This window comes from Fukomys damarensis, unplaced genomic scaffold, assembly GCF_012274545.1.
Source record: "Fukomys damarensis isolate Sample0158 unplaced genomic scaffold, DMR_v1.0_HiC HiC_scaffold_37, whole genome shotgun sequence".
Lineage (NCBI taxonomy): Eukaryota > Metazoa > Chordata > Mammalia > Rodentia > Bathyergidae > Fukomys > Fukomys damarensis.
In genome coordinates, this window is record NW_022900949.1 from 47,639,578 (window position 1) to 47,656,809 (window position 17,232).

The 17,232-nt window shown below is 36.5% G+C and overlaps 1 protein-coding gene across 3 annotated transcripts in view; it reads right to left on the reverse strand.

The window, feature by feature from the left end:
• Ryk (receptor like tyrosine kinase) overlaps positions 1-17,232 on the reverse strand; it is a 66,363-nt gene that overhangs the window by 33,415 nt on the left and 15,716 nt on the right. Inside the window, exons 4-7 of one of the 3 annotated variants that reach the window (XM_010625490.1) lie at positions 16,075-16,128; positions 11,728-11,872; positions 5,045-5,145; positions 2,207-2,332 (exon numbers count right to left, since the gene is read on the reverse strand). In XM_010625490.1, coding sequence (XP_010623792.1) covers positions 2,207-2,332; positions 5,045-5,145; positions 11,728-11,872; positions 16,075-16,128 — 426 coding nt within the window. Of the gene's footprint in view, positions 1-2,206; positions 2,342-5,044; positions 5,146-11,727; positions 11,873-16,074; positions 16,129-17,232 lie in introns of all 3 variants that reach the window. The other 2 variants (XM_010625489.1, XM_010625488.2) reach the window with 2 other exon arrangements.

The following is a 17,232-nucleotide window of genomic DNA, read 5'->3' on the forward strand; positions in this document are numbered from 1 at the left end:
AAAAAAAAAAAAAAAAAAAAAACTATACCGGGCAACTTAGCAACTTAGTGAGACACTGTCTCAATAAAAGGTGGGGGGGGGCTAGAGATGTGACTCAGGGCAAAGGCAAAGGATTTGATTCCCAGCAACACAAAACAAAACACAACAACACAAACTATGAAAATCCATACAGACTTTATGAGCAATTTCTTAACAGCTTTAAAAAGTGTCTTAGTCATTGAAAATTAATCTTTTGCCACTTTCTCACAAGACCATTCTAACTCTCCTTCACACACACACACACACACACACACACACACAAAGCCTGCAAATGGTTTTGCTTCGCTGCAGATGCCACCACACATACACAGAGGCTTACTTTAATGCTGAAGCTGCTGGCATCCATCTATCGAGTCTCACTACGGCAGACACAGACTAACCTGGATTCTTGAGGGACAAAAGCTTCAGATGATCTTTACTTAAGACAATCTGCTTGGAGCTGAGTAAACATCTTCAAACACTCTACTCAGTCCACTGTCAGAGCTAGAGCTGATACCTTAACCTGGAGGTAATTTCCTCTGTAAGAGGTTCTTCCCCTCTGTCCCACTCACACCCACCTGCTTTGATTGAGACTCTTCAGACTCTCACAGCAGCAGTGAAAATGCTTCTGTCCAGTCTCTTCCCCATACCTCATCCCATTTAAAATATTCTCCAACATGAATTTACACATGCTTAAAAATAACTGTCATGGAGGTGGGAACATATACTGAAGTATATTCTGTGCTTTATCACAATGTCACAGGAATTCATATTCCTATCAGCAATGCGTATGACAGCTTGTTCCTTATAACCCCGTCAGCCTGGATATTATCTATCTTTTTAATTCTTCCCAGCTGACAGATGAAAAGCAGTATGAAACTACCATACTATTTGTACTTATCAGGTGTCCAGTGAACCTCAACACTTTTTAAGATGTTAATTAGCCACGTTTTCTTTTTTGAAATAAGCAGTTTAAAAATAAACTATTATAACCCTGAAAACATCAAGAAAAACTGTGTTTCTGAATTCTCTCTTCTCCTCAAATTATACCACAATAGATTACTTATATTATCCTACTTAAAGAACAAAAGAGGCTGTAAACATACCATTATTCAACAGTTGTCTCTCATTTCTTTGAATCTTTAGGAAACGCTATCCGATTTACTTACCCTCTTCAGACTTCAGACAGATCCAAAAACTAGCCAAGCTTAGAAAACGGAAGTGGCAATTATATGCTGAAAACCAGGCTAAATAAAAGTTCTGGTTCCAGTAATGACCACTTTCCACTGGGGAAGGTTTAAGCCCCTCATTTAGCTATGATTATCTTATCTTACAATGTCCCAAACAACAGATGACTACAGAAGGACTTCTAAGTACCCATAACATTCTAACCTGAATTGAAACAGTGGCAAACAAAGTAATACTCTATTGAATGTGAAGAGCTCAATGCAGTATTTCATCATTAATTTCTGCCTGAATCTTTTGAGCATCTCCCTCATCAATTACTTTATAACTCAAAACTCAGCCAGGCATGGTGGTGCATGCCCATAATCCCAGTACTTGAGAGTCTGCAGAAAGAGGACCACAATGAGTTCAAGGTCAGCCTGAATACACAGTGAGACCCTGACTCAAAAAGCCAGAAACAAACAAACAAACAAACAAACAAAAACACTCAAAAATCAAAGCAAGGATCGGCAAGAGGGGAGAAAAAGGGTACTATTATCTATCAAATACTATTATGTGTTAATTCATGTAATATACATAATTTCATCTTATCTGTATAACTAGCCCAAAAATTATGGAGACTACTATTTAGAATATAATATAGTCCATATTTATAGAAGAGGAAACTGGAAATCTAAGGCATTAAATGATTCTCTAAGGTCATACAGGTAAATAAATCCTAGAACTGGAACTGGAGTCTAACTCCAAAGCCCCATTCTACCTGCTAGAACCCCCACACTATCTGTCAGAGAAAACGCTTAAGATATTTCAAAGAGAACTTCTAAGTAGCGATCATTTAAAATGAGAAAAAAATAGAAAATAAACCTTATATCACACATATATATGCTTTACTGTGTTTGAAAATCAAGAACCTCACCAACAATATATAAGACATGTTAAAATCTAAAGAAAGGGAAAAGAAAAAATCGTTCTTTTTTTAAAATGATTTTGAGATAATAAGTACCTTCTTGGAGGACATCGTGTAGTGTTATCCTTTCCCTAGATATTGCTATATCCTTCACCTTGGCTTTGGCTTCCAAAAGAGTGACGCTTCTCAGGTCGTTCTTCTCTATCCGCAAGGTAGGATAACCTGAGGAGCCAACAAAACCAAACCAAGCAATGTAAATACCCTTATTACGGTACCAGGATCCAGCCAGAACCTTAAAATCATGAAAGGAAGCAGGCATATACAAGAACCAGAGAGCTACATATAAAGGACACTAAATTTTAAATGCTTTGCCACCTACCTCAATACTACCCTCAAATGTTAAAATACACAATTAAAACAGAAATGCTAAAAATATTACTATTAGCATAATCACTTCAAATACCTCTCAACTAAATGAAACCAGCTTTGAATCAGGGAATATAATTTAATCCACCAGGGTAGTTTTTCTCTCTAAAGATGTTTTACCATAGTCGTATAACAAAAGTATTCTTCAAATGAAGAGATGTTTGAAAAAAATCTTTTCTAACAAAACACATTATCAATATAATTACTCCAGTATTCCCATAGCCCAGTCACACCATTGTGAGATTAAAACTTAAGTTCCTTTAATTCCCATTTATTCTTAATAACAGCAAAAATAAAATACATACTCTCAAATTAAAGTTTTTAATCCAAGAGAAAATATTAGAATAAAAGGTAGATCCAGGTTAGCAAACAGAAATTTAAATGGTATCTCCAATGATTTTTTTTTTCCAGTACTGGGGATCAAACTCAAGACTTTCTGCTTGCCAGGCAGGTGTGATCCAATGACTTACTATCTTTGGTAGCTTCTGGGGAGAAAAATGCCTAAAGAACTAATGCACCTACACAATGATCATCACTGGCTACCCAAGGGCTGGGAAAAAGGAGAAACAACAATATTCCACAAGATGCACATCCCAACCTGGGGTACAAAACATCTGGCTGCTTTGCTTTTTTAGCAATGCTAAGTTTTATTAGTGGATTCAGGGAGTGACCTGATTCTTCAATGGTAAAGTTCTTCATATCCCTTTATTGTTAAGGCTTTAATCACTCATGATCTTTCCCAAATGAAGTATTTTGTTAGGTGTTGCAAATGTGATTTTCTAATTCTAACATTCCTTCCACATTTAGTAGGTAGGAATGTTGTGTAAAGAAACACTGTCTCTCATCAATCAGCACCAACTGGTTTCCCAGAAATATAGTTCATATAGTCAGTTGTTAGAATGAGGTATTATTAGAGTTTTAGTTGTTCATAATTAACAATTTTTGACAGCATATTAGAAATTTGTATTTACACAAATTTATAAAATACTACACATTTTATGTTTCCATCTATTTGCTACTAGTCTTTTTCTTTGATGGTTCCACCTTTGGCCAGTGGGAGCTCTTCCAGTCTTTAGTGTTTGTCTCAGACCTGGAGTCAGCCATTTGTCCAAAGAATTCTTGTTCTTTTGAATGGGAAATAGTACTGAGAATCACAATGGGCCACTGGGTGGAAGGCAGATATTCCTAACCTTATTTTATTAAGAGTAAATGCCAGCTCAAGGAAGATAGTTACTTGCCTGTAAAATCCTAATTAATCAATGGTACCTCTGAATCAAGCCATAATCTTTGGAACTCTGGCCTACTCTATCTTGATGAATATGTTGTTTATATTTACATGTAACTGATTTCTCCTTATGTGTAAATTATTCTCTAAGAATTGACTTTTATTCCACATTGTATACATATATTATCATCTCTTCTTGGCCTTTTGGCTAAGATCAAGTGTATACATATATCATAACATCACTGTTATGGCTTGTATTTAGATGCCCCTCCTAATCCTCATGCTGTCACAGGTGGGGCTTTTTAGAGGTGGCTGGATCTAGAGTGTGTGATTCTGGGATTAAGTGTGTGATGTGGGGATCAAGGGTGTGTGGTTACTAAATTAGGTTAGGCATAGCTCTGGGTGTGGATAATGGGGAAGCCCAATCTGGATGTGAGCCCAACCCAGACAGAATATAAGGAGTAGAAAGAAGGCTGCTGTTGTTGTTTCCTGATGACTACTTCACTGCCGGCTGCCTTATGCCTTCCCTGCTTTGTGATGGACTGTTTCTCCTCTCTGATGCCACCTTACCTTGGAGACAGCTGACTATGGACTGAAACCTCTACAAACCGTGAGCCAAAATAAACCTTTCCTCCTTTAATTTTAGGTGTTGGGTACTTCATTTCAGCATCGAGACAAGTAACTAAGACAATCATGTTGTGCATAATGTACATATTGAAGTGTGTGAAAATATAAAAGGAAATTAGGTCTCATGATATCAATTTTCCAATGGTAGCTAGCTTCCCAGTAATGATTAGAAATCACTGTAGAGGGCTGGTGATACAGCTTGGTGGTAGAACTCCTCCATGCATGAATGAGGCCCTGGGTTTGATACCCAGCACCAAACAAACAAAAACTATAAAATTTCTACATGGCCCATCAGACTATTAAATAATTCACTAAAACTCAAAGTTTCTATGTTTATACAGCTGAATAGCTTATTTTACAGAACTGCTTGAAAACCTTCTAAATGTCTACAGAATTAATTTCATAAGGTTTTAATATAATTATGGACATATCTTCAAGGCAAAACTAATTCTAGCAATTTAAATTTTACTATTAATATTCTAATTTTAGAATTGTTTTTCATTGCTCTAGTAAAAACACAGATCACAGCTAATTTGCACAAGTTACATATTTCACACACACACCATGGTACACATGTCCTACAAATACATTGTACAAAGGGTCACTGACCAGTCACAGAAACTGGTAACTGCGTTAGAATTAAATTAACTTCTTACTGGTGATGGGAGTTGCGTTGTTGGGTGTATCAGCCCTCAGGTACTGAGTCGTCTGGGTGGATGGCTGAGATAGCCCCTGGGAACTACTGCTGGCACTGATGCTGCAAATAATTTTTAAGAGAATAATATTTCACAAATTGGCTTCAATGAGAAACTTCTTTTTCATATATACAAAATGCATATAACATTATAACCTGCTGAAAATCCTGATGGAGGTCATAATAATTCATGGATCTCTACATCACAGTGTTCCATATTGAAACTTTAATCTCCCTCATCATGTGGAGTTCTATTTTTTTCTTTCATTTCTATCTCCAAATTAATTAGGCCAGTTCATTTTACCAAACTCATTTAGAAATATAGGTGCTGGTCCTAAGGAAGCAGGCCTAAACCTCACTCAAAGATTCTGCAGAATCACCTACAACATGGATCACCTCTCAAGAAAGAAAACCCATTCTATTAAACTAAACCACCTTTTAGAAAAGTAGAAAGACAGGCCACTTTTAATGACTGCTCCAAATCAAATGGCCAAAAGATGAGGTATATCAAATCAAATCAAATGACAACATGCTCAAATCCTGATAAGTATATCTAGTTTAAGCTTGTTTAGTCACATATATTTTGCTTTTTCTACTTTCTAAACTCTACTGTTTAAGAATTTATGGATGTTCTCATATTATATGCCTTCCCTGCCTTGATACAAGCGTAACCATGTCTATAGTTGCCTAATTCATAGCTAAATCTTGGAAGTGGACAATATGTCCATCAACAAATGAGTGGATAAAGAAAATGTGATAGTTATACACAATGCAGTACTACTATGCCATAAAAAAGGATAAACTTCCATCATTTGTAGAAAAACTTGAGACCATGTTGTGAAATAAGACATATAAGCTTAAATATCACATAGTTTCTCTTATATGAGAAATCCAAAATATAAACAGCAAAATTAAAAACAGGTAATAGAATTAGATACCTGCAAATGGAAAGGGAAACAAGAGATGGAGGGAGCAGGAAAGTAGGGGAGGGGAAAGGATGAAAAAAAGAATTAAGATGTATTATGTACATGTACCAACTCCCCACAAGGGATCTGATCATTATGTACTGGAAACATGTACTAATAAAAAATAAAAATTGAAAAAAAACTTTACAAATGTTCTCAGAAGTCTTTAGTACTTGAAACAGATTACACCATGTTCTCTAAATAGACTATTCAGAAGACACCATACTCAAATAACTGCTAATCCTGTACTTGAGTCTACTACAAATTAATGATTTTCAAACATATTCTGTCTTTTCAGTGGATAACAAACTTGTCCAAGGTCAGGCACAGTCTAGTCTCAATGACTTAGCCCTTATAATTTTGCAGTAGTGGAGAAGTGAAGCATAGAAATTTAGCATGAAGAATGAAACTAGAAGTTGAGCAAAAGTGGTGTAGCCTGTAATCCCAACACTCTGGGAGACTGAAACAGGAGGACTGCAAGTTTGAACCCAGCCTATGCAATTTACCAAGAACCTGACTCAAAATAAAAATTTACAAACAAACAAACAAAGAAACTGAGGCTGTAGTTCAGTGCAAAATCCCTGGGTTCAGAACCCATTTTCAAAATGAGTACATCCTAGAGCTTCAACTTTCCTAAGTATGCAAAATCTTTTAACTGACCCCACTCCACAAGATAGCTCTCTCTGTTTCTAAAATCTGATTTTAAATATATAATGACAAAGGCATCTATGTGATCTGGAACACTTATATATGAATCTATAGTTTTATCAAGAGTCCATACCTGCAACTGAAAAATGTAAATATATAAGATCCAGGCAATGGACACTGTAATCCCTTATGTAGTCTTTTTATCATTAATAATACAATCCATCATTTGCAATTATAATTAAAACACTTCTGGAGAAATCATAGTAAAAATTAAGACATGAATGTCCAATAAATATTTGGAGCACACCTATACATAAGCTATTCTGCTTGGCATAACATGTATCTGAAAATGCCTGTATGTCTAATGGAATGCTCAACACAGCTTCCTGGAAAAATGTCTGTAACTTCAGATTATTTAATTTTTCCTCTGAGACTGTAGTAAGCCCCATTTCCTCTGCTGAAGATACTCTGCAACAATGAGAATATCACAAAGAGCATCTTTTAATGAGTTTTGGAAGAAACTTTAAGGCTGGCAGATACTCATGAATTGATCTGAGTATATACATGTAGTAGGCATGGGGCAGTGCATTAGAGACAGAAAATGTAAATCCTGAAATAATGACTGCCAGCACCACCAATACTAGTGGTATTACCCTATGCAAATTATTCCACCCCTTTGGGGCCTCAAATTCCTCATGTAAAGAGGAGAGGACTATGATATTAAACCCTAACAAGACTGCTAAGATTATGTGAAATGTAATTAAAAGTAATGCCTCAGCATAATGCCTAGCCCTCAGACATATAAATTATTGTTTTCATTACAATTCTGCATCTTCAATCCTTATAACAATATTAACTACAGGGGGTAAATTTTCCAGGTCTGAATACTACTCAAGGGTCAGACTAGCAAAGTTTTTAGAAGTCCAGTATTCAGTGATGAGAGAGAAGCTTTACTATCCTCAAAGTGGGAGAGAAGAGAGGACTTCAGGTGGCTTACCCATAAAATTGAATTAATAAAGTCTACCGCAGGAGACTTTTGTGAGCCTCAAATTTATGAGGTATGTGAAACACAGCTTAATTACTACTGACAACTACTTTCACGGACAAGTGAATAAATGCAGATCTCATTTCTTCCCATCAACTGAACAGTAGGTGGCACTCTTGTGCCATTTCAGAGTTATTCAGAGACAGCACAGTCAGAAAAGTTACCAGTATGTATCTGTGTCAAATAGATACCATGTGAAGAGGGAGGATAAAATCAGTAATATGCAAAGCACTATGCTAAGTAGGCACAAAAAACTTTATTTGGAAATCAAGACTTACTGCTGTAAGAGAAGCAAGGAGCACTCAGAGAACCTATCCAACATCTATTAAAACCCTACCTTCACAGATACATCACAGCAGGTGGGAAATGAGTTTAAAATGTACATCTGCTAACACTTAATAGTTAAAACCAGCCTAAATAAACTTGGTTTTCACAAGCAAATAAGATTAGTTATGAAGATATTAAGCCTGCTTTAGAATCAAGCTAGGATTTTAGGCCAAGATCATGATTTTCTTTCAAAATGCTAAATTACAATTTGTATTTTTCTGTGTAATTCATTTATTTGCTCTTTCATTCAGTAAATATTAAGTTTGGGCAGGGGATTTAGTTCAATGGTGCTGCTGCCTCCCTTGCAAATGCAAGATCCAGAGTTCAATCACTGGCACAAAACACACACACACACACACACACACACACACACACACACACACACACACAGTTTCTACTACATGCCATGTACAAATGCTGGAGATACAGCAGTGAACATAATGAAGTTTCCTACTCTATACTGCAGTTCGGATTTTAGGTTTAATCCCTAAAAGACTACAAACTCTAGGAGGGCAGGAAAAGTATCTTTTTGTTTATTCCTCCTTCCCACCCCTTAGCCAGTGTGGCAAAATAAGTGCCAAGTGGGTCTAACGAGTTCTAGTGAGAGCTCAGAAAACAAGGAATTATCAACCTAAGAGAAAACCATACTTTCATGGAAGAGAAAAACATCAACTAGACAGGAGTTACTAATATATGCTGAAAAAGGCAAAGAGTTACTGGTATAACAAAACAGTGTTTTGCTTCCCTGCAGCCACTCCTCATTCAGCAGCTACTGATCAACTTACTATACGTCAGATATTGCTAGACATTGAGTATGGACAAAAAAGAAGAGAAATAAATGGGTTTTTGTCACCAGCGATGGCAATGGTAATCAAGTGGTAAAGATAGTAAAAACAAACAAACAAAGAAAATGAGGGTCCTCCCAAAGAACAAATTCAAGCAACCCACAAAAAAGGAGTGAACTTTCCTAGTCACAGTGTGGATATGCTGGAAATCAACCTCTCCTTGAGAGGATATTTTAGGGCGAATATGAAGAGAAGTTCTGCTTGTCCAAGACAGATGCCACTGGCTTGACAAAGAGTCTGAAAAGATCAATTTGCAGTGTTGGGAGAGGGAAAGCCAAACACATGGGTTCCAAATGTTCCTGGCATGAGCATATCACAGGCAATTTTATTCTCTAACTCTAAAGGAGCTTTCTGTGTAACTGGAGCCTGGCTCTTGAGTGCCCACAATGGAAGAGCCCTCCACTGAGGAATTCCATGGAACTGTTGGTTCCACTAAACCTCTCAGGGCTACTGTGAAGATTAATGGAGTTAATGACTGAAAGCCACATGGAACAGTGCCTTACAGTTGCTTTATACAATTACAATAGTAGTTTATTACAGTACAACTATTACAATAATGCATTCCTCTGGCTCTGGCCTGGTCCTAACAGTGCTGTCCTGGAAAGGTTATTTAATCTCTTTCATCTTCAAAACAAGAACAGTAAGTGGCCCCACACTGAATGAGAAGCAGCAGATACATCTTAAATGCTATTAGATTACTGGATAGGAAGTTTTTAGTCACCACCATTAGCTTGCTTGGTACATAATAAATAACTGCTAGTGGGATAGGAGAGAGGTAAAGAAGAAATCATGACTAGAACAGTGCAACCTCCTAAAAAGAAAAATTGTTAATAATGGCACTTACTAAATGTAGGTCTACATTCTAAGAGCTTTCAGTATAATTTCCTTAAAACCTCAGAATGTTCCTAAGAAGGTATGTTCCTCTACATTATAAATGGGGAAATTTGGAACAGAGAGAGGCTACGTTACTTGCTCTGTCTAGTCCATAAAGCTAGTAAGAACAGCCAGACTTCAAACAGAAACATACATAGCTCCACAAGTTATGCTCTTTACAGTAGGCTATGAGTTGAAAAACAAGTGATAATACAAGTTGCTTTTACTGAGGTAATGTTTAAAAACCCTTTTTCCTGAAACCTAGAGAGAATTGTAATACCAATTCACAGGTGGTAACTATTTCAACAGGCAGAAGTATATGCCCCATACAATCTGGAAAAAAAAAAATCTACGCAACTTTGGCCCATGTAAGTTCACAGCCGTAACACACACATAAACACACAAAAACAAGCATTCAAGGAAAATGCAACTCTCTGGGTGTATCAAGACTGACATCTAATGTTATGTTCTTTAGTGACTCTTGTACTCTACTTGTATCCTTTCTCAAATTCCTATACATATATTTCTTTTTTTTTCCTCGATTATTTCCAAATGCCATTTCTTCCCCTGTAAAATCTAAATCTAATTTCAACTCCACCAGGTACACAAAATATATTTTGAAACATATCACTGGAGGACATCACACAGAGCGCTTAGGGGAAATATCCAACCAGCTTCCTGGTTCTTATTTGTATAAGATAAATAACAAATACGTTTATCGACTGTGGTATAACTGTATAACTATGGTAAGACTGAGGACTGTGCAATGAATGAGACACTCTTCTCACTAGTTGTAAAGAGCTTACATGCTGAGGAGGAATAAGACAAATACAAGATTACCTCCAACAGAAAAAAGTACAATATTTGCCACCAAAAGAGAAAGATGGAGAGGAAAGAGAAATGGATGGCAGGGAGACTTGGAGTGCTGAAAATACAGGGTAATCTATGGGCAAAAGAAAACATGAAAACAGTCCTGAAGAACAGGGTATAGGTAAAAATAAGGAACAATCAATCACTTGACTGAAGTACAGTAAAGACATAGTAAGAAGGGAAGAAAAAGTTCAACGCCAAGTTATGAAGCTGGAAATATCTTCTATCAGCAACTGGGAATGATGGAGGATGGAAAAGAGAACTGAGGGTTGTAAAGACAAACATGTTTTTCATTCCATCTTCACTTGTCATTTTGCCCTGATTATGATGTCCTCCTCCCTGCCATCTATGACTCAGTCAGGCTGGGACAAACACCTTTTATATTTCCATACTCTAATATACATATCACAATTACCAAATTTATAAACTGGTAATTATGGGTTAATTTCAAAGATAAAATCCCTGACACTGTGAACTTTATCATTAACTTCTGTATTCCCCACACTTAAGAGTTAACATCTAACCCAGTATATTTAAAAAAGGCTGGATATTAGAATCATCCAGGAAGCTTTGAGAAAAATACTGATACTCAAACACTACCCTAAATCAATTATTTAAGATCCTCACAGAAGGTGGAATCTAAATACTGGTATGTTTCAAAAGGTTCTTCATGTTCAAACATGTAACCACATTGAGAATCAATGGTTAAAATCATCCAGTATTTCCTGGAAGGATGAATGGGAAGACAGACAGAGAATGATGGAGAGAGAAATTAGAAGGAAAAAACAGGGTTATTTTTAAAGGAATAGGTGTCTGGAATACAGTCATATATTGAGGATAGAAATGTATATTTGATCTTCATTCTTCCCTAACAAGAAAGAAATTAGAAATTCTAACTTCACAAACTTTAAAAAATAAAAAATAAAATCAGACAAACATAAAGACAGTGATTGTGATATCTTATGTTCCCTTATCACCCTCCCTCCTTCTCCTGTACGGGTGAATTTGCGTCTGGGCTCTCATATATATGCAAATAACTTTCATTTCTTCCCTTTCCAAAAATGTACAATACCTGTCATCCAGTTCAATCCTTTTCATACTATGAAGGTGCAAAACAGCTAGTATTATTGCTACAAGAAATATCACTGCACAACAAACCCCTACACTGATATAAAATACACGTGTAGAAGTGGTTGGAGCTGCATGTACAGGATCATCTGAAATAAAAATGAAAAGCACATTAAGCTTTTAAACAAATATGATTGATTGCTTTTTGATTTAAAATACACAATGAGAGCCAGGTGTGGTGGCTCACGCCTTCAATGCCAGCACTCGGGAGGCTGAAACAGGAGGATCGCTGTGAGTTCAAGACCAGCCTGGACTACATAGTGAGTTCCAGATCAGTCTCAACTACATAGTGAGACCCTGTCTCAAAAAACCAAAAAAAACCCACAATGAGTACCCTGATCTTTGTGAAAAGATATCCATTTCACGTGTTTTTTTTCTTTCCAGTACTGGGGATCAAACTCAGAATCTTGCACTTGCGAGGCAGACCACCGAAATGCTGAGCTAAATCCCCGGCCCCTTAATAAGGTCAGTTGCCACTTACAGGGTAGTGTAAGTTCATGTAATTTTGAGGTTTGGGCTGTAGCTTAAAAAGATTTGTTTTTGTTTCTTAGGGTTTTTTTTTTTTTTCCTTCTTTTGAGACAGTGTCTCACTATGTAGTCCAGGCTGGCCTTGAACTCTATTGTAGCCCAGGCTGGCCTGAAACTTCCAGCAATCCTCCTGCCTCAGCCTCCTGAGTACTGGATTAAAAGGTGTGTACCACTATGCCCAACTAAAATTAAAGTTGTCTTAAATACAACTTTCTGGTGAATAACCATGACATGTATTTATACATGGCATATGAATTAAACCAGTGCATGAAATACTCTAGAGCAATGCTGTCCAACAGAATTTTCTGCAGAGATGGAAAGTTCTATAGTGCTCTGTCCAACACAGCAACCCAATGGCTGCCTGTGGCTATGTAGCGCTGAAATGGAACCAGTACAACAGAGGAAATGAGGCTTCAATTTTATTTAATTTTAATTAATGTAAAGTTAAAAAGCCATATAAAGTTAGTAGTTTTCATGTAGGATAGCAAAGATCTTTACAGAGTATTAGAAATTATTTTGCTTTTAAAATCTGTATTGATTAAATGAAATTATTTTCAGCTTTATATTATGTTTAAAAGAAAAACAGAAAGAATGCTCAGCAACAGAAAAATAATCTAATGACAGACACACACACACAGAAGCAAACGAGAAGAGACACACAGAGACAGATACAGCCACACAGGCACGTAGAGTGGAAGGCACACAAACAAGGAGAGCTGGTACACGAGCCACCCATCTCAGTTTTGATGATGAGTACTCAGGTCATAATTCTTACTGAATTAAACCTGTGGAATTTGGAGTTATGCTACATAGATGGAAAATTACTGCAAGGCTTCATGCAAAGGAATGACACACAAAGTCACTTAAGAAGTCAATTATATGCAGAGTGAAAAATGCTCTGTAAGGCAGCAAGAGCAGAAGTGGGGAAGAGGGGATAAGTTAGGTTACTAAAGCAGTCCAAGAAAGCCAGCAGTAGTGGTGTGACCAAGACCACCACAGTGAAGATGTGTACTGAATGACTTTGGAAGGGGAATTATCAGATCCTGGTAATAAAATGTACTAAGGTAGAAAGAAAAAGAAGAATCAAAGTTTTGGTTTAAGACTTGACTTCAAAAATGGTATCTTTTTTGGAGAGAAAGAAGCAGGTGGGGGAAGTGAGAATCAAGATCCCAGTAATGAATGTAACTGTACTGTATAACTAGAATGTACCAATAAACTCAATAAAAAGAAAAAAAAGAGTTTTGCTTTGTCCAAGTTAAATATGGGGTAGGTATCTACTACACTCCATGAGGAGATGTCAAATTGATATACAAATACAGTTTTGGAGTGAGGTCAAAATGTAAAAGTTACAGCTTTTAAAAATACAGAAATAAGGGCTAGGGATTTAGCTCAGAGAGCCACACCTGCCTCGCAAGCATAAGGTCCTGAATTGGATCCCCAGTACCGGAAACAAAACAAAACACAGAAATAAGAAAAACAAGATCAATTTTCAAAAATCTAAACTCTAAATCAAAAAACAAAAACTCAAAACAGATTAAAGCAAAAAGACCAAATGGCTTCTAGGACAACCAGAAGTGGCCATAGCCAGAATGAGGGCACAACTTTTCCTCAAGAATTTGTGCGCCACCAGGGGGCTGTTCAGACTTGGGGGCTGGAAGGAGCACTGTGTTGTTGAGGCCTGTGTTGGCAGCACTATACTAACACCGCACAGAGCAGAGCAGAGGACATGGTTCTGCTGGGCAGATTCATCCATGTGCACCTCATTCTACCTCCAATTTTTAGCCTTGTATCTGCTATGTTCTCCATTCCCACACTTTGACACTCACCTTGTCACCACTTGGTTTATCGTTCAGGTCTAAAATAAGATGTCATTGTCCTCAGAAAACTACTACTCCCTCAGAGGAAGTTACACGCTCCCCGCCACTGGGTTCCCAAGACTCTTGTGCTTATTGTATCACGCAGTGTGCTATGGTATGTTGCTACTGCTGCCTACTGCCCTGTCCATCTCCCCTGCAGCACTTCACATCCAGAGCAGGGGCTTGCTCACAACTGAATACTTTGCTCTTTCAAATGACCTAGTGGATCACAGATTCCAATGAGTACTGAGTGGACAATTCAGACAGAAGGGAGCAAGGAAGAGATGACTGCAGCCAAGAACACACAATACAGTATATTGCTGTTTGCAATAAGCTGCTATCATAAAAGAAATGGGTAACACCACCAGAAATTTAAAAGTAAACTTTGGGAACAGTGACATTTAAAAAATATTTTTTCTTTCTTCTCAAGAGATAAATCCAAGTGAAATATTCTTGAAATATTTTAACAAGAAAACAATCTCTCATCTTACTTACCTTTGAAAAGGTCTACTTTGGGATACCCAGACACTGTGCCTCCAGAGGCGATGAAAAAACTAAATAAGAAGTACAGAGGACCACTCCTGAACTATTCTTGCCAAAAAAGTTGATCTTAAATCTAATCAAGGGCAAATCTACCTACCAGTTAGAGAAAGAAGCATGTTAAATGACACTATGAGGATGCAGAATGTGGGAAACATGATGGACAAATGACATAATTTCTTCAATAAATAAATGACACTAATAAGGGAGGTGTTTTCTGATTAATATACATATTAACCAAACACAGTGTGCAGAGGCTTCATATGGATCCTGATTCAAGGGTAAGAAACTATTTAAAAAAAAAAGATGTTTTTGAAACAAGTTAATTTGGACATAGACTAGCCATTAGAAATACTGAAGAATTACTGTTCATTTTATTTTATATATAATAAATCAAAATGAACATATTGATTGTGGAGTTAGCTTTTTAAAAAGATCCTTTAACAAAGAGATTTATACCAAAACATTTGTGGTTGAAAGGGTATGATGCATGGCATGTGCTTTAAAATATTCTAACCCTCCCTAGCTATCCTGAGGAGGAGGAGGTAATCAAAGGAAGAACACTGGCAAAATGGCTGCCACTGAAATCAGGTGATGGGTGCCAACGGGTTCATCAGAGCATACACTGAACTCTTGTACACTTGAAATTTTCCCCTGAAAAATGTTTAAGTCTACTTCCATGAAGAGAAGAATTTAGTATCCTTTTGAGATACTGCTATTAATACTATTTCAGAAGACTAAGATCCCATTATGTGTCCACGTCAGAAAAGGAAAGAAGAGACTGCTATCAGGTCTAAAGACAATCAATACCAAAACATAAAACTTCACTTTGAGATTCTGTTCTGTGGACTTAATTAATGTATCATCTCTAAACTTGTACTTGCACCTAGATGAAACTATTGGAGGACAGAACCAGGCTACACTTCAGGTTTTCCAACCTTCTGTGAATACAGATCTTACACATACTTTCCTATTCATCCTTTAATTATTACCAGTCAAAAAGGAGTGATATAGGGCTAGGAATTTAGCTAAGTGGTGCTGCTGCCTGCCTCACAAGCACAAGGTCCTGAGTTCAATCCCCAGTACCAAAAAAAAAAAAAAGGAATGATATAAACTCTTGCTTCTAAAGTTTTTTCACTAACTTGTCATAAAATACATACCAATTTTATTTCTCAAAAGTCAATATTCTAAAGTTCATTTGACCTATATAATAATATACAAAATATGAGCAGAATAAATAGCAAGGTATCATTATTTTACAACCTAGAAATTAATAAGGCCTGCAAGCTTCATGCAATCATGCTCATAGGCAATCAACCATTTTTTTAATCCTTAGTAATGGACAACGGTAATACAGGAACACTTACAAATAGTTCTGCTAGTGTTTTTGTCCAATGCTGAAGTTTTTACTTCTTCAAGTTCTGAATTAAAAAGGAGATAAAAGATACTTTAAAGATTCTTTAATTTCCAAAAAAAATCCTTAAATGCGGTGACATTTTCTGAATTTTCTCTAACAGTTTTGTGTTCTAAAAGAATATTACCTACACTAAATAAAAAGATATTTGTTGCAAGATAATGAAAACTACTTTGATATTCTAATAATCAGTACAGTCATCAATGTATGCCAGTCTTAGCCAAAGGGTGTTGCTTATAGATGTTCAATGTTCAATGAAAAAGACTTTGTGTGGTCAAGATGCCTGGAAAAATCGGTATCTTATATTGTCTCAATGAAAGTTCATAGTGTACATTAGCAGAATTCAGAGGCTCTAGGGAGCTGTAGAGTAACAAAACTAATCTAATCCATAATTCCCACCTTCATACGATAAAGTAACTTTTTCTAGGCAGTAATACCTATAAATGTTCCTTACAGTACAGATTTATTCTCTATTGTAGGTAGCTTTTTAAACAGTCTGAGAAACCATATAAATAAACGTATTAGAATCACATATTAAAATAAATCATGAACATAAATTGGATAAATGGAGTGACTAAAAGCAGATTATCAAATAAAAAGGGCGTTACTATATTAAAACTTAAATCTAAAATAGAATAGTAAATTACACCAACAAAGAATTTTAATATTAATTTTCATGTGCATATTAAAAAAGAGACGTTACAGGATCATTCTAAACATCAGATGATCATTACCCTTGGAAGACAATAGTAGGACAATAGAAGGATCCATAGACCATACCCATTTAGCCATCATTCTGCCTGTAAGTTAGCAAGGAAACACTGCAGTACAGCCAATGCCCACCTTCCTGGGGATTAGGAACTGGACGCTCTACATTCTCACTGACTGGCCATGCAAACTTAGGTGGCTTCTTTCTCCAGGGTTTGGTCTCCTCGTATCATTATATACAAAGAGTCTCTACAGTCTCCTTTAGCTTTAGAGCTACAGGAAAACAGGTGCATAACCGAATACACACACTAAAGCTGAAAATGTATCAAAAACCTAAAGATAAAGATCCTAACCTTTACTTTTAAAATGTCTGTTTAAAAGCAGTGCAGCTTTTTCACTGACA